The sequence below is a fragment of the Cololabis saira genome, chromosome 2 (assembly GCF_033807715.1).
Source record: "Cololabis saira isolate AMF1-May2022 chromosome 2, fColSai1.1, whole genome shotgun sequence".
NCBI classification, from domain to species: domain Eukaryota; kingdom Metazoa; phylum Chordata; class Actinopteri; order Beloniformes; family Belonidae; genus Cololabis; species Cololabis saira.
The window spans coordinates 28,391,241-28,408,194 of NC_084588.1; the positions used below are offsets into that span (position 1 = coordinate 28,391,241).

General features: G+C 37.9%; 3 protein-coding genes across 5 annotated transcripts in view; 2 read left to right on the top strand and 1 right to left on the bottom strand.

The window, feature by feature from the left end:
- Positions 1-3,332: 3,332 nt before the first annotated feature.
- Positions 3,333-7,828, top strand: terb2 (telomere repeat binding bouquet formation protein 2). The gene is made up of 7 exons (XM_061734923.1): positions 3,333-3,419; positions 4,667-4,748; positions 4,837-4,976; positions 5,241-5,302; positions 5,392-5,459; positions 5,547-5,635; positions 7,470-7,828. Exons 1-7 carry the CDS (start codon positions 3,356-3,358, stop codon positions 7,580-7,582), a joined length of 618 nt encoding a protein of 205 aa, XP_061590907.1. The 5' UTR covers positions 3,333-3,355; the 3' UTR covers positions 7,583-7,828.
- A 1,192-nt stretch (positions 7,829-9,020) lies between these two features.
- On the top strand, positions 9,021-14,671 carry sord (sorbitol dehydrogenase). The gene is made up of 9 exons (XM_061742534.1): positions 9,021-9,173; positions 9,261-9,294; positions 9,721-9,885; positions 10,157-10,316; positions 10,490-10,608; positions 10,940-11,005; positions 11,901-12,079; positions 12,791-12,912; positions 13,027-14,671. The coding sequence occupies exons 1-9, from the start codon at positions 9,120-9,122 to the stop codon at positions 13,190-13,192; spliced, it is 1,065 nt and encodes a 354-aa protein (XP_061598518.1). The 5' UTR covers positions 9,021-9,119; the 3' UTR covers positions 13,193-14,671.
- apba2b (amyloid beta (A4) precursor protein-binding, family A, member 2b) overlaps positions 14,596-16,954 on the bottom strand; it is a 65,936-nt gene continuing 63,577 nt past the window's right edge. For 2 of the 3 annotated variants that reach the window (XM_061742501.1, XM_061742510.1), the window contains exon 14: positions 14,596-16,159. In XM_061742501.1, coding sequence (XP_061598485.1) covers positions 16,088-16,159 — 72 coding nt within the window. In that variant the 3' untranslated portion in view covers positions 14,596-16,087. The remainder of the gene's footprint in view (positions 16,160-16,954) is intronic. The other variant, XM_061742520.1, reaches the window with a different exon arrangement.

The window sequence follows — 16,954 nt, forward strand, 5'->3', positions numbered from 1 at the left end:
GGTGCTCCTCAGGTGCGGGTCCCTACTGATCTGCGGGCGGCGGAGTATGTGTTTGTCCGTCATGACGCCCATCGGGGCCCTCTGCGACCTCCTTATGATGGGCCGTACCGGGTTCTGGAGCCTGGCGACAAGAACTTTTTAATTGACCTGGGTGGTGAGGCAGAACGCATCTCAGTGGACTGCCTTAAGCCTGCTCACCTTGACTTGGACCGCCCCGTTGTGGTGGCCCAGCCTCCTCGCCGTGGTCGGCCCCCTGGTAGGCCATTGTCAAACCAGACTCCTGCTGACGTCCCTTCCTGCCCTCTGGTGCCTGCTGGAGAGCCGCGGAATCGTTTTGGACGGGTCATAAGGGCCCCAAGTCGTTATTTGGGCCCAGTGCTTGTGAACTCTGGGGGGACGTGTGTAGTGGCCACTCACGAGCAGGACACTGTTTAGTTTCAGTAGGTTAGAATTCACAAGAATCTAGCCGTTATTAATGATGACGATGTGTTTTCTGTTAGTGTTCTGTTACCGTTTGTAATGGTCGGTTAAAAACGAGAGACTGGAATAAACAACACAAGTTTTTTCTTCGTCCACAAAAAGTGTTTCTCTGCTCTTTTGTTCCCAAACCCCTACACGCTTCAAATTTAGACCAAACTTGTCTATAATTCAGTTCCAGTCAACAACGTTGACAGAATGGATATGAAAGATTATAGTATTATAGTATTCAGCTCTTGTTGACAAAACACAAAAAAAGAAAATCATTGATCAAAACTGCTTGAACATTCATTTTGATTATCTACTGTAAACTGCGTTCATTGGCTTGGCGTTACTGCTTCATATGTTGCAAATACTACAACCTGGTGGTCAGATTGTAGTACTGCGACCTCTGCTGCTGCCTGACGCAAATGCAAGACAGGAAAAATAAAATTAAACAGTTTATAAACATACCCGAGCTGTTTGAAGAGTAAGGAAAATTTAGTAATCACTTGACTTCACAATGCACTAAGCATTGTGAAGTCTCACCCCACTGAGCCCCTGGGGTAAATTTCTTAAAGAGCTGTCGGCTGTCATGATTACTTTATATTGTATAATTACTGTTAACACATGCATATTTTGTTGTGTATCAATATGGACATGTGTTTGTTAATGAATCTGAAAACTAAAATGGTTGAAAAGGACCCAAATTGTATTAACAAAATGAATGACAGACAAACTATGTATCTCTGTGATAAAAACAGAGATTTGATACTGTACAACTTTAATATTAGAGGGAATATGTCACTTCTATGAATGCAAAACCAAATAAACAACAATAAATCAAGGTAGGCGCAACATCTAGTCAGCAGCTTTAAGATATTCAATGGCAAATCTATTTTTAACTTTGCAAAGCTTTAAAAATACTACATGACAAAGAAAGAAAACACTCGTCATCAAATATGAATATCAATTGCAAAAGATTATAAATCATTATATTATCACCGATGTATGCCAGTTAATGGAAGTGGTAAAAATAAAAATGGCTCTGAGGGGGGCTGTAAAAAAGAAAAAAAGGCTTTACTAATCCACCACCTTCCTCTATCTGGAAGGACAATAGCTGGATTAAAGAGCAGGCCCCTGGGCACAGATGTGAATACATCACATCCCCACTCGTCCAACTGGGGGCCAAAGCACACTGAAAAAGACAAACAACATCCATAAACCATGACAATACAATTTGTGGTTGCTTTGTGTTCCAGTGTTGCATTTAGCAGGGGCTTTACATAAGTGTGTTTGGTTATTTTTCCTCTCTTTATGGTTGCATTTTGTTTCGCTTTGGTCTTTTTGCATCTCATTTTACATATACTTTCCTATATATTATATTCTTTTTTTGTGTATGTTTATAGTTTACTCTGCTAATGGATCTCAATTTTACAACAACTTTAGTTGACTTTAGTTTATTTAAATCTTATAGTTGGTCATTTTGTGTAGTGTTATTTTTGTTGTGTGTGTCATATTGTTTCTTCTCTTTGTGTGCGTGCGTGCGTGCGTGCGTGCGTGCGTGCGTGTGTGTGTGTATGTGTGTGTGTGTGTGTGTGTGTGTGTGTGTGTGTGTGTGTGTGTGTGTGTGTGTGTATGTGTGTGTGTGTGTGTGTGTGTGTCTTCATTCATGTCAATCTAATAGTCCAAATTAGGTGTCCATGTGTAAGACTCACCTGCTGCATGCTGACATCCAGTTCCTTCAGAGGCCATAAATGGAATCTTTTTCTTTCTCTATTTATTTCTCAATTTATCATGTAAAATAATTGATTCCCAATATGGAATATGGAACATGTCTGACCCTATGGTCTGACCAATGGGGAAGCATCCGCCCACTGCGGGATGTTTGTGTCAGAATGATTCAATCAAAAAAAAAAAAATCACTTCAAATCGAAAAAAATATTTTCAATCCAAATAAAAGTGTTCAAATGAAATTTTTGGCTCTCAAATATTTTTTTGCATTCAAACACTTTTTCTCTTAGATTGAAAACTTTTTTTTTTAAGTGATTTTTTTTAATTGAAAATATTTTTTTTCTTTTTGAAGCAACTTCTTTTTTGATTAAATGATAAAGACACAAATGTTCTACCCATAATATGGCCCAAACACAAAAAAATACTACTTCAATCAAAAAAGTTGCTTCAAACTAAAAAAACTTCACTTCGATCAAAGAAAACATTTCCAATCAGAGAAAAACAGTGTTCAAATGTATTTTTTGAGTCTCAAATATTTTTTTGCATTCAAACACTTTTTCTTTGATTGAAATCATTTTTTTTTTATTGAAGTGATTTTTTTTTTGATTGAAGCAATACTACCAATACTACCAGTATACTATGTATAGGTTACTTTAAGAGTTTAAAAACTTTTAGACGCTCTGAAGGAACTTAATAAAATCCTGAACATCAGTTGAAGACTCCAACGTTTCTTTCTGAGGACTTTCAAAATAAAAGTCCTTTTCAAAATAAAGTTCTCCTTTCATCCTTTCAAAGGATCGTTCATCCTTTCAATTAAAGACAGGTCTCAAAAAATGTAAATCATAAATATGTATACTGAATAAAAAAATGACCAAATAAGGGAAATTAGTCCTTTACAACACGTATCATAAAAAAATAGCAAATACTATCTGCGCTGAAAATAGTATCTTCCGCAAAGCGTTTAGTGATATCGAGATTTAGCTAACTGAGAATGTTTAGGTTTCTGCGAGCACTAAAACATTTCCCACAGTTTTCACCTGCACTTAAATGCACCATGTTCAGCGCCAAACAGTCATGGTTCAGACCTTCAACTTTTAGAGAAAAAAACCCACAGAGATAAAAATTAGTTTAGCGAATAACTTACACTGAGCTTATATTTCCTACCATGTTTCGTAACAAAACTGCTTGGTTTTCAAGTTGCGTAAGCGAGACGTGTCTCTACTTTTGGAGTAAGTAAAGCGTCAATCAAGGAGCTAACAGCGCTTCCATTGACTGTCTAAAGGCTGATTTATGGTTCCGCGTTACACCAACGCAGAGCTTACGCGCACATTACGGCGTAGGCTACGCCGTCGATTTAACGCGGAACCATAAATCAGGCATAATTAAGGCGACATGCTGCTTGTATTGTGTTTAAAGTAAAGTATAATCATTTTGAGCAGATTTCTCTGTAATGTACGAAAATATGTTCAGTGACTTTATACTTTTTGCAATACATGTAATGAAAAGTATTTGAAATAGACATACATTTGTATTTTTATGTATATATTTTTTTTCAAATTATTATTTAGAAACAATTTACTGGTTGGAAATGTACATTTTCAAATGAAGTGCTAACTAGAAAAAAATGCATGTTTTATTTTGGTAAAAAATAAGTAATGAAAAAAAGTAAATAAAGGCTAGGCAAGTTTATTTGTATAGCACAATTCAACACAAAGTAATTCAAAGTGCTTTACATCAACATTAAAAGCGGCAAGACATAATTAGATAGTAAATAACAAAAAAAATGATAAGAAAAGAGGTCAAATAATAAAAAACACAAGTTGTTAAAAAGTAAGTGCAGTAGAATACAGTAGGTAAGTATTTAATTTAAGATTAGCTTCAGTAAACAGTAATGTTTTAGGCCTGATTTAAAGGATCTACAGTTGCAGCAGACCTCAGGTCTACAGGAAGTTTGTTCCACCGGTGAGGAGCAGAATAACTGAACGCTGCCTCACCTTGCTTGGTTCTGGTTCTTGGGAACCACAACAAACCAGATCCAGATGACTTACTGTAAGTGGTCTGGGTGCTTTTCAAAGTAGAAATGATTAAAGGAATTACTTTTCCTGCAGTTTATTTGTAAATCAGGTCAGTCAAGACAACTACTCCTACTTACTACTACTACTACTGTCATTTATCAGACGCTTTTATCCAAAGCGACTTACATCTGACTCCACACCATGGAGCAATTAGGCTTAAGGCCTTGCTCAGTGGTCCAAGGCGGTTCATCTTCGTTGCTGGGGCTTGAACCTGGGTCGTCCAGGCCACTAGACTACAACCCCCCCACTGCTCCCCACAACTCATTGTGTTATCTTTTGTTAGTTTTACTCGTGTATCTTGATAAAAGAACATACATGGATATGGCTCTCCAGACCGGTGGGACCTTTATTGCACAAGTGTTGGTAGATGGAGATGGATTGTTTTTGCCTGTTTCTTGCAGCATCGGAAGGAGGGACTCTCACAAGTTGGAGGACAGCAGATTACCTTTTCAGTGAGGACGCAACATGCCCAGATACTCTGAGGTGAGCATGAAAAACAAACTGAGAAATCATCATCCATTATAAAGCCATTTTCTACAATCCATTTAAGGCTATATACTCTGTTTTTAAGGATATTTGAGAGCAAAGATTACCTCGTGGACAAGGTGACAGTGTTTCACAGCTTGTTTCTGTCTGCGTGTGAAAAGAGGCAGAGTGTTAAATCGGTGTGCATCGGTCATTATGTGCTACCTCCAACTTCTGTGCAAGATGGTGAGGATTAGTGTATTTTTATTGACTTGCTAACTCCTGAACAGGTCTGAAAAGTTTTAAGATGATCTCTTAAATAAACTGCTTTTTTTTGTTTGTAATTTTTTTGTCTGGTAAATGCAGGACAGTTTTACTTCTCTCAGGATCCTAAAAGTTTTCAAAATTATTTGTTATTTTTTTGGTTAGTTTAACTTTTTGACATTACCTTGTGAGAAGGAAATTAACAGTTTGAATTACAACTAATTCTGTGTTTAACTATTATTTTAGAGGTGAGAAAAGTCGTTGGGAGGTTGATTTGGGAGGGTGAAGGTGAACAGTCATCTGCACAGGTAAAGACCCCAGGAAACCAAGTTTAAACAACGTAGATCCTGTAAATACCTGTGATTATTTTAACTGGCTTTCCCCTTTTTTTCCACAGGATCGAAACATGAATTCATTGTGCCTTACAGACGATGAGCAGGCTGAAAAAGAAGTCAGCAGAAGCGAGTATGCTAACTTTCCTCCATAAAAATTTGAAACTGGATCTTAAAACAGTGCAGGATCCTGATTAAATCTCCATTTCTCTGTTGACAGTTTTGACTCATCTGATATAGACTCATCAGACTCAAGTGAAGTTCTCGTCTGTAATCATTTTAGAAACGCGGTTAACAACAGTTTCACAGGTGAAGGGTTTAACATGTTCTAGTATGATCCTGCCTTTTTTTAATTGTTTAACATGTTGTGACAGCTGTTTTTCAAAAAGACATTGCATTCTGTGTTAAGTGAACCCTTTTTTAATAGATATCATGATTCAGATGTTTAACCTGAGAGAACCACATTTCAAAAATGATGTAACAGCGTGAGCATTTCCAGAGTAAAAATGGGAAGAAGTCTGTCACAACTTTTTGCAGTAGTAGTCAAACCATTGGGTCCCACCATGGCCGCTGTGTCATAGAAACATTGCTAGAAAAAAAAAGAAATGGAAGATATCTCAGAAGTCAGTATACATAACCATATAATGGTATAGCCCACTATCGAGTTGTATTAGTGTAAATGATATGAGGAGGGAATCACGAAACCTAAACAGGTTAGGAAGTAACGAATGCTGCCATCCACACATACAAATCTGATGTCTGTTTCAGGAAATACTGCATATTTCAACAAGACAATGCTAATTTATAACTGAAGGTTTATCTGAGGAAAGAGAAGAAGAGGAGAGAAGGAGGGGTGAGGGGCACCGCTAAGTGGATCATGTTGGTGTCCCCCTGCAGCTTAGACCTACGGCAGCATATCTACAATGAAGCTATGTTTAAGACGAGCCTGCTCTAGTTTAGTTTAGTTTATTTTTTCGGTCATGACACAAAAAAAATAAATAAAAAAAACCAAGAATAAAACTGACAACAAGAAAACGTTCAACTGTTCAAAGAAAACATAACAAAAAAGTTTCCAGTATACAAATAAACAAATAACATCTAGACCGAAAAAGGGGTAGGCTGAAGCAAAGCTTATTATTTGCCTACCCTCAAAAGATTAATTAAATTAATAAAATAAAAGCAAAAAGTAAGAGAAAGACTGCCGGTAAACAAATTGCCTCTGTGGGGATAACAAACATTCCTCAAAAAATAAAAAAGATTTTTAAAATAAAGGTGCAGTCTACATTTTACCTTCATCCTTAAAAAAATGAAAGCAAATCACCAATTAAATAAATACCCAAATCAACATCAAGCCACTCATTAATTTAATATAAGGAAATCATCCTTATTTTCAATGTTTTTTTAAATAAAGTTAAAGTTCTACATAATTTCAAATCTATATCTAATTTATTCCATACATCCACCGCTGCACAGGTAAAGACCCTAGACTTGTCCTGTAGCTGCAGCTATGACTACTGGTCCTAACACACTACAGTTTACACTAACTAGAGGGTTTACTTAACAGAAACGTTTTAAGTTTGGTCCAAATCTACATTTGGATACTCTAGGAACTACGAGTAAACCTGCACTCTGAGAACAGAGAGCTCTATTAGGAACACAAAGAACTATCAGGTCTTGCAAATATCGCAGAGCTTGCCTGTTTTGGGCATTATATGCAAGTAATAACATTTTGAATTGGATTCTTAGTTATGGGGAGCCAATGGAGTGAGGCTAACGCAGGAGAGATGTGGTCTCTCTTGTTTATTCCTGTCAGCACTCGCGCTGCTGCATTTTGGATCAGCTGGAGCCTATTCAGAGAATTACTTGGACATCCTGCTAATAATGCATTACAATAATCTAGCCGATAAGATACAAACGCGTGGACTAGTTGTTCACTCTGGGAGAGGATGCTCCTAATCTTTGCGATATTACGGAGATGGAAAAAAACACTGTTTTACAAACCTGATTAATAAGTTAAATGACATGGAAATATTTTGACTGCTGGTTTTACTATGGTGCAGAGATATTTATTTCATTTTTTCAATACATTATTTCTTCTGTATTGTTTCATTTAATTTCTTTTCTCTCTGCTCCACCCCTGTAGGATATGTCAGCATGGACAACCTGCAGAAATATTCTGGTGATTTGTGTGATATTCATCGGAGGGATTTTAAGTGCTCCACATGTAAAGGGCTCATCTGTTGTGTGGAAGCATAAGCAAACACACACTAAGAGGAAAACAAAAACATACAAGACCTGAAGAAATAAGTGTTTATGACACTGTTACCAGACTGTCAGTATAAAATGTAAATATATATTAAGATGTGGTTGTGCAGGTTGTGCACGTTACTGCAATGTGTGGAGAGCAATAATTTTCAATAAAAGGCAGAGGAAGGCTAATTTAAGTATACAGCCCAATGCCATAATTTGTAAAATACTAAATTAATTAAAACGAATCATATCAATGACCGTACATACAAGATAAAATGTAACAAATAAAATAACAAAAGTTAAAGGTTTAAAATCAAAGTCAATCAAATGTAGTTGCAAGCATTTTGTAAGATTTGGTGCAAAGAAAAGATTTGCAGCAGACTTGTGGTTCTCTGAGTTTGTTCCTCAAGTGTTGAATACAAAATTAAAGGAAGGTTCTCAGTGTTTACTTTTAATTCTGGATAGAGATAGGTTGTGTTTAGTGTGATGAAATACTGTGTCTGTATTTCACAATGCAAAAGAAGCTCTAAAATGAAAGATTTGTTAACTGGCAGCATTCAAGTAAAAGCTTTGAGAAACTATGGAAACATCATCCATGTGTAAGGCTTTACATCAAGTTTCATTTGTTTTATCTGTTTACTGTTTTTGCGTTTTCTTTGTTGGACTTTAATTGATAAGAATGGTAGAAATGGAAAGTTTCCTGAACCACAAAAAATAAAAACAAGCTTGTTGTAACATAGAGTACATTTATTACTGTTTAGGAGTTATCTTTATTCTTCGTATGCATTATTTTCTCTGTAATGTTTTACTGGTACTTTTATGTGAAATCTCGGGTTGTTTTTACATTTTTTTAATGTATCTAATAAAAGAGAAAATACAATCTGTCTCTCTTCCATGTTTGTCAAAATCAAATTTTAGTTAGTTGACAAAATTGAAAGTTTACTTTGAAGAAGTGCACTTCTGACTTGAAGATTTATTATTTATTTATTATTATTACATTAGTTGAAATTTGATTTTTTAGGAAATAGGGACAGATAAAATAAGCTTAGTCTTATTTCTGTTCCCTTTCATTCAAGGAAAGAGATTTGTTGTAATTATATTGAGCTGTTTTGTTTTTCTTTTAATGAATGAAATAAAGAATAAAAGAAAAGATTACTATTGTAAGGTCTCAACTGGCTCGAAACCTACAACAAAATTGAAGGCATTTTAGTAAGATGAAACCAGTATGATGTCTACAGGATCCAAGGTAAATGCTCTTCAATAATAAAGAAACAGTGAAAGCCTTATGAGAATATACTTTTGGGTTTTTTTTCCCTTCGAGAGATGAAGGAGATGATTTAAACGTGGTGACGTCACCAGCGTCACCGTGGCTCTTCAGCCAATCACGTTCTCTGTTATGGTTCCAGCCCCGGAAGTAGTGCTCAGGCAGGCGTGTGTTTGCACTTTGGCACCCAGACGTTTTCGTGCCTTTCGCTGTTTCTTTTCAACCGCCTCTCAGTTGCTTTGCTCCTCTCCGTGTTGACAGGTCAGCGTTGCTTCTGTCATGGCTCAAGAAAACTTGTCGGTGGTCCTGCACTCTAAGGGAGACCTCAGGCTTGTACGGAAACCGCCACATCTACTATCTAATTAAAATCAATGTCTACTATTACACTATTATTAACATGCAGGTCTGCGTGTGTCACAGGAAAACCGCCCGATCCCGGAGCCAGGACCTGATGGTAAATAACATTACATTTTTGTTGTTGTTGCAGTATACAGTGGGTGTGCATGCTTTTGTGAGCATTTACAATGTGTATGATGAAGACTTGTGCATTTGATGACTGGTTGCTGACTGGCTACTCCCAGTGTCGTTTTTCTGAATATATTGTAAACTCACTTGACGCATAAATTAGACTTATGTGTCAAGATTTCTGAGACTTGAATACAATTTTGGTATCTATTCGTTGTGGAAATCTTTGCAACTTCAAATAATGTGTATAATGAACTACTAGCCTTCTTTGGAACAGCCCAAACTACAAATCTACAATGTTTCCCCTTCCCTGTGCTCACTAAAGGCTGATTTATGGTTCCACGTTACACCAACGCAGAGCCTACAGCGATTTAACGTGGAACCATAAATCAGGCTTAACACATCTTGTACTCAGATGTTTTGCTTCAAATGCACTCTGTGGGAATCTGTGGATCGGATGTGCACTACTGGCAACATGGACGAATCGGAGACTTTGTGCTGAAGAGCCCGATGGTGCTGGGACACGAGGCTGCAGGGCGGGTGGTGAAGGTCGGCTCAGGGGTCAAGCACCTGAAAGCAGGTCAAAACTTCCCTCCAATTCAAGCACCAAGTGCATCATTTCTTTATATTGCAGACATTTGATTTGTTAGTTACTCATGGCATAGTAATGCATGTTTAATTTAAAGTCATTTAATATATGCATTTGCATTGTTGTTAATTAACATAGTTTAAATAATAACTAATGAATATCATCTTAATACAGTCTTAATCTTTATCTTTTTATGGTGCTGTAATCAGTTCACACTACAATGCAGTTATCCGTACTATAAACTTCACTCTGTATTTTCTAGGTGACAGAGTGGCCATCGAGCCCGGTGTGCCCCGCCAGATGGACGAGTTTTTCAAAAGTGGACGATACAACTTGTCTCCCACCATTTTTTTCTGCGCCACCCCTCCTGATGATGGAAACTTGTGCCAATACTACACACACAATTCCAACTTCTGTTACAAGTAACAGTTTTTTTTTTGTTTCTCCCTGATTGGCTAACTTTACACTAAACAGATTTACATTCCAGCTGCTTGGTAGCTGACTACTACATAACTCTCCTGTTCAATCTTTATACATCTTTAGTCTATTTAGTTTTTCTTCCTGGTCCTTAATTTCTAACTGTCTCTCTGTGCAGGTTGCCTGATAATGTCACATTTGAGGAGGGAGCTCTTATTGAACCTCTCTCTGTGGGGATTCACGCCTGCCGCCGTGCCGGCGTAACCCTTGGCAGCACTGTGCTCATCTGTGGTGCAGGTAATGAAAAGACCCAACGTTTCTGTAATATTCCATCAACAAGACAGTGCAGAGAGATTTCATTGCTTACAGCTCACTGACTGTTGAAACCTGCCCGTTGCAGTTCAGGAACGCCAAGACCAAACAGTGGATGTTGTTTTGTCACAATGACTCAACAAAACTTTAGAATGGAAAAAAACTGTGAGGTTTAACACCTTTGCAAAATACTTCATGTTTGTTGCAGCAGCTGTAACTCATGCAAATGTATACTTATATATTAAGTAATAACTTGTTTGGGTGAGGAATGTTGCCATGTTCTTAACTATGCATGTCATTTCTTCCCTTTCTGCAGGCCCTATTGGGTTGGTATGCTTGCTTGTTGCCAAGGCAATGGGAGCCTCGCAAGTTGTCATCACGGGTAAGCTGCAATTTACAATTGCAGAAAAATGAAAAAGTAAATCTTTTTGCATATTCCAAAATTTAAATATCAAAACCCCCCTCAAAAAAGGGTTGGAAGGAGGTTTAGAAGCCAGGTGCTGCGAATAAAAATGTTCAAAGTTGCTTCTCAACAAACCACAAGCTTTTTGGCAACATTCTTTGGACAATCGAGACCAAAATGGAGAAGTTTTGTCCTCACACACGGCACCAAACAGAATACCAGCACAAACACTTCTTACCGACTGTCGGGGACTTCACTTTGGATTTGAGTTGACCATGAACTCCTCTGTACCCTGAAGTCAAAGAGTCAAACGTGTGCAAACGGCCATGCGACAGGCTTGTGCAACAGGTTGATGATCCCAGCGCAAATCTACAACAGGATGGCTGGAAAACAAAAGGACTGAGGTGTTGCAATAGCCCAAAGTCCAGACTTCAGGCTGGTTGAATAACTGGTTGGTGCTTCAGAGAATCATGTTTGAATGAATGCCAATAAACCTCAATGAAATTAAGCAACGATGCAAAAAAAAGGGAACAAAAGTCCTCCACAAAAACATCATACAGAAAACAATTTCTGCTACTAAAGCTGGTTCTAGTTCTGCTTGTTGCCTTAGTTTTTGTTAAATAATAAGGATATGATGTTTGTGACCATCCGTGATTGTATTTACCAAATTTAAAGGAGTTGTCTGGACCAAGTGGTTTATATTTTTATTATTATTGTTATTTTGTTTTTTAAATGTCCTGTTAACAAACCTTTAAAACTAACAGCGGGTTTACTGACTTTTACACAACTGCATAAACAACCAGTCTGCTGTTGCACATCACAGACTGTTATGTGCCGCTTGTAAATTGTAATCAGCCTCTTCTGCTGCATTTAGATCTTGCAGCAGAGCGTCTGGCCAAGGCCAAGGAGCTGGGCGCAGACTTCCAGGTGAAAGTAAACAGAGCAGATGGACCCCAGCAGCTGGCCAAGAGAGTCGAGGACATGTTGGGAGCTCAGCCTCAAATCACTGTTGAATGCACCGGTGTCGAGAGTTGCATCCAAACTGCCATCTACGTACGTAACCCCAATAAAATCACGAATTCTGAAGCTGCCCAAAGACTTATGGCGCTTTTACACTAGTACCGACTCAGCTACGCCTGTCTCAACTCGACTCGCCTTGCCCTCGTTTCTTTTCAATACCCAGATGAGAAGTAGGCGGGGTTGGAGCGAAGCTGCTGTGACGTACTCGATTGTGCGATTGGGCCAACCCACTGACCAATCGGTGGCGTGTAGTGTGATGACGTCAGATACAGCCCGACTCAGCCCACTTAGAGCCGAGCCGGGCTGAGTAGGTACTAGTGGAAAAGAGCCAAGAACGGGCAGATGTCGTTACTGCTTAGTGATAGTTATTAGCTTCTGTTTGAGCTTTTGTAGGTGGAGAAAAAGGTAAAGCAACATTGAGTTTACAGGTTTTACTTTACTTTACAATTCTGCTGCACTTCTAATAGTTCATTTGATTTTACAAACAAAGCATCTCAAATTGCTGTATATAAATCGATGCCAACAAATCAAACCAATAGGAGACACTTTCCACTTGTACATAAAGTCATTATACGGATAAATATTAACCTAACACTCTTAGATAGGTGTTTACCTGCAAGTGTTGTTATTTTCTATTCTTTTGAAAGTTAATGCACACGTTCTCATATTTTTGAAGTGTAATCTGTTTCAGTGTCGTCAGACTCTTAGAGTTAATGAGGTTGTAACAGATTTTCATCCTATCAGGGGACACGTTCAGGCGGCGTGGTGGTGTTGGTGGGTCTTGGTGCGGAGATGGCCACGGTTCCTCTGATCAACGCCGCCGTCAGGGAAGTGGACATCAGAGGAGTCTTCCGTTACTGCAATACGTGAGGGAATATACATAGTTTTTTCCTGCAATATACAAGCAGGAAGCTTTTCATTCATGCTCAGATTTTAAAGTGATTATGAGCTGTCCCAGAAAATATTTGTCTGTGTTGCAGCTGGCCGATGGCCATCGCCATGCTGGCATCGGGTAAAGTGAATGTGAAGCCCCTGGTGACCCATCGCTTCCCTCTGGAGCAGGCAGCCCAGGCCTTTGAGACCACACGTCAAGGTGTTGGGATAAAGGTCATGTTGAAGTGTGACAAAAATGATCAGGGACCCTGAACCGTTGTGCTGCAATGAAACAAAACAGACTGAGAGTGACAACATGACAGATACAAACCTCACAATAACAGTACGTTTGAGTATAAAACACTAATCGGAGCACTGTGAAAGACAGCCTGCTGCATTCCAGCTGGACAGAGCCGTAATCAGCACTGGATGGTACGAGTAACTGCTCAACTATGTTCAAACAATGGTTAATGTATATTTGATTCATCAGTCTCGTATTTTATATCAAAAAAGAATTTAAATGGTGCAACGGATTTTAAAATAATCTTTTTTATTATAATGAAATTATAAAGCGTTTTGCTTTTCTTTTTGGAAATGATTTTCTGTAGTATATTCACTACCGACCTTTTACCACTAGAGGGCACAAGAAGCTCAAAGTGAAATGATAAGGAACAATTGTACCAGTGCGTTCCATTTGCAATTGTTGTTTACAATTTTTTTTTTTTTTTTTTTTTTACATTAGGCACATAGTAAATCTTTGTATTTTAAAGCTACAGGATGACTGGAAATGATGCAATACTAGCTGAGTAGCGCAGCCAGTTGATGCTGGCTAAACTGGTACCAATATCAAAACTTTCTTAGCAGATATGTTGACTTAAGTGCAGGGAAGGCACAACATTGTTATTTTTGGTGGCTGTATTCCATTTAGGTTCAGGGCTTTTTTAATGTGCATCCCAATAGCTTCTTCCATTAATGTAAATGTCACAGTTAAACAATTATAACATGATATACAACTGTACTTCTCGATTTTATTGTCTGCCTCAAACAATATATCCTGTTGTCTTACCTTCTGTAAGCTGTTTCTGTTGCTCTTCTGTTTCAAAGTTAAAGGCAAATATTTGATATAACACATCATTTCCTTAAAAGTTGGATGATGCATAAGCTGACATTAAAAAGAAATTATATGAAAGTACAACTTGACAAATGTTAAAACTAAAAAATATGTTTTATATTGATTCCACTTATACAGTTGTTACAAGATTAATCTACAACAATTTTATTGAAAATCTCAGCTATGTTTTTCACATTACAAAATATGAACTAGTATCCTCCCAAAACTGTGATTCCAGGATTTTCTGCAGGGGTTGCATGTGCAGATTGTGGTTTGGCATTGTCTTGCAGAAGCAATCCAGGATTTCCTTGTAAAGTGAGTGGCAGCGTTTGCTGCTCAAAAACGTACTTGCATCATTCTGGATCAATAATGTCTTCACAGATGTGCAAGTAACCCAGGACGTGTGCACTGAGGCCTTCCCATCGCATTTGGAACTTGAGCTTTAATATATTACGCTTAAACCCTGGAACTGTCTTGTCCATAATTTCCAGGCGTTTTTTTTTTTTTTATTTATTTCCCTCGGTCCATCTTAGATGCAGCTGGACCAAAACCCGGTTTGTTTTACCTCACATTTCTGAATATGGCAACAAATCTGGTTGACTACAAACATGGAGTTTCTTTATTAAATCATGTAAAATCTCTTAACCATCATTCATTTTCAGGCAGCATTCATAGTTTTCTATTACACTGATAATAATGACATAAAAACAAACAAACAATCTAATCAGGTTGAACTCAGGTTTTATTATCTTGCCACAATGACAATGATACTACTTTACGAGGCATGCACACAGATAATGTTTGTACGGTTAGAATTTACTACAATGCATTGTAAAACCATTACTCTGAGGTAAGGCTTTTTATTTATTTTTTCTGTCACAGTGTGTGATTCACAGCTCTCTCTGTCCCCCTGGAGCCTGAAGGCCAACGTACAGTTGGGCGGATGTTTGCGGTGGGTAAACCTGTGTGTTTTGTTTCTTATCATGAACACTATACTAGACGAGTTTCTCTTTATGTACACACATTCTAATACTGTTTATGGCATTGAGACAGCTCACACGACACAGTTACATTCACAGTCCACTCATAGTATGCATGAGTTCCAGTCAGAGCACTAAAGATGAACATACAGGGAAGTAGCACATGAAAGAAAGGTTTTTCCACACAAGTGACTTGATATCAAAAGCATGAGTATGCATGTTAGTAGTTGCTCCTTGTTTAAATATGAGTGAGTTTTTTTGTTGTTATTTTTTTTTGTTCATGAGATTTAGAAAAGACTCCAGTCAAAGGTTGGATTCATGTATTGCCTTTAAAATGACATAAATCAAAAAGTATATGGCGTTTCTCCCGTAAACCCCTGCTGAAAGCACTGGTTTGATTCACATCTATGGTACATCGACTCAGCATAATCAAACACATAACTCATCCATCTTTTTTTGCTGCCAGTTCCTGCGATATCCAATATCTAATTGTGCCTTTGCCGTCTTCACGGTCTGCATCCACCTGAACAGCAGGATTCGGTAACTATTTACAGTGCAGCTGTGGCCCCGCCCTCCCTACTACCCTCACTCACAATATTAGCAAAATATGTATTTACATGGGAAATAAATTAAAAGAGGAAAATGAAACTATACAAAAAAGTATAGCAGGAGTATCATATTGCATTACAGGGATAAAAAAAAAAGAAGAAAAACTGTGATGCATTCACTTGATAACATCATTCACAGTTCCACTGATGTGACAAGAAAAAAAAGAGGAAAAGCACAAACTGGACAAATAAATAATCGGTATTCACACATATCCACACACGCGTGCTGCTTCCTCAGCTGGTCAGATGGATTTAACTGGATTACGTATCTCCGGTCATCACAATGGCTGTGAAGCGAGTTAAGCACAGACGAGGGAGGGATGATGAGAAACGGAAGTAATCAACCCAAGGAATGAAAAAGAGAGAAATGGGACTAATAACCCTCCGGCCGGTGGATAGTCTGTAGTTTGCACTGTCAGATGGAACCACAGCAGACTGTGTGTCCTGTGAAGCGCCTCCTGGCTGTCGTTTATATGTACAATGGCGTCTCCTGTCCTGTTAGAAGCCTGTACATGGCGGCCGGCATGGTTTTCATGTGGATCTGAAGTGAGAAAAGTCGACAGCACAGCATCAACAAGCTGGACAAGCGGCAGAAAACTGTATGCAATTGTGTTTGTTTATATATTTGAAAATACAACTGCATTCCAATAAAAGTTTGGGTCCTGTGTAAAATATATGTAGTTTTTGTACTATTTCGCAAACCATTACATTTTTGTTCAACATACAACTAAGAAATGTATTAATTTTTTTAAATATATGCTTATTTTAAATTAAATGCTCGTAGCATCTTCGAAAAGTCAGACTTTGTCAGGTTCACTGTGTTGCATCACGTCCTGTTTTAAAGCATTTGGTAACTGACGTATAATAAAAAAGAAACGTCAAGTAGGCTGCTGCATCGCAGTGCAATGACTTTCTGACCAAATGACAAATTATTACAGAAAACTGGTGACAATTTTATAAATGTTACAGAGTCCTTTCTGCAGTCTACTCATTCTTATGTCATGTAAAACTTCAACTACTCAACATTTTGGAGCCTCCTTGGTATGATTTTTTGCCTTTTGGACAATTATTGGCTTGATACTGGCAAACAGAAGTCTTGGACTGTTGTCTCTTGACAGTCAGCCAATCTGAGATGCCCTTTTTATCAATTTTATAACCATAATTTCCTTTTTGAAACCCATTTCTAGCATCAAATTCAAAGTTGGTGGAACATAACTAAAAACAAACAAGACAAAACATGATACTGTCTCGGTTTCAGTATCCCAGATTATCTATATTAAGATGTCAAAAGTATCAAAAGCATCAAACTAATATGTGATGATGTAGAGATAAAGCA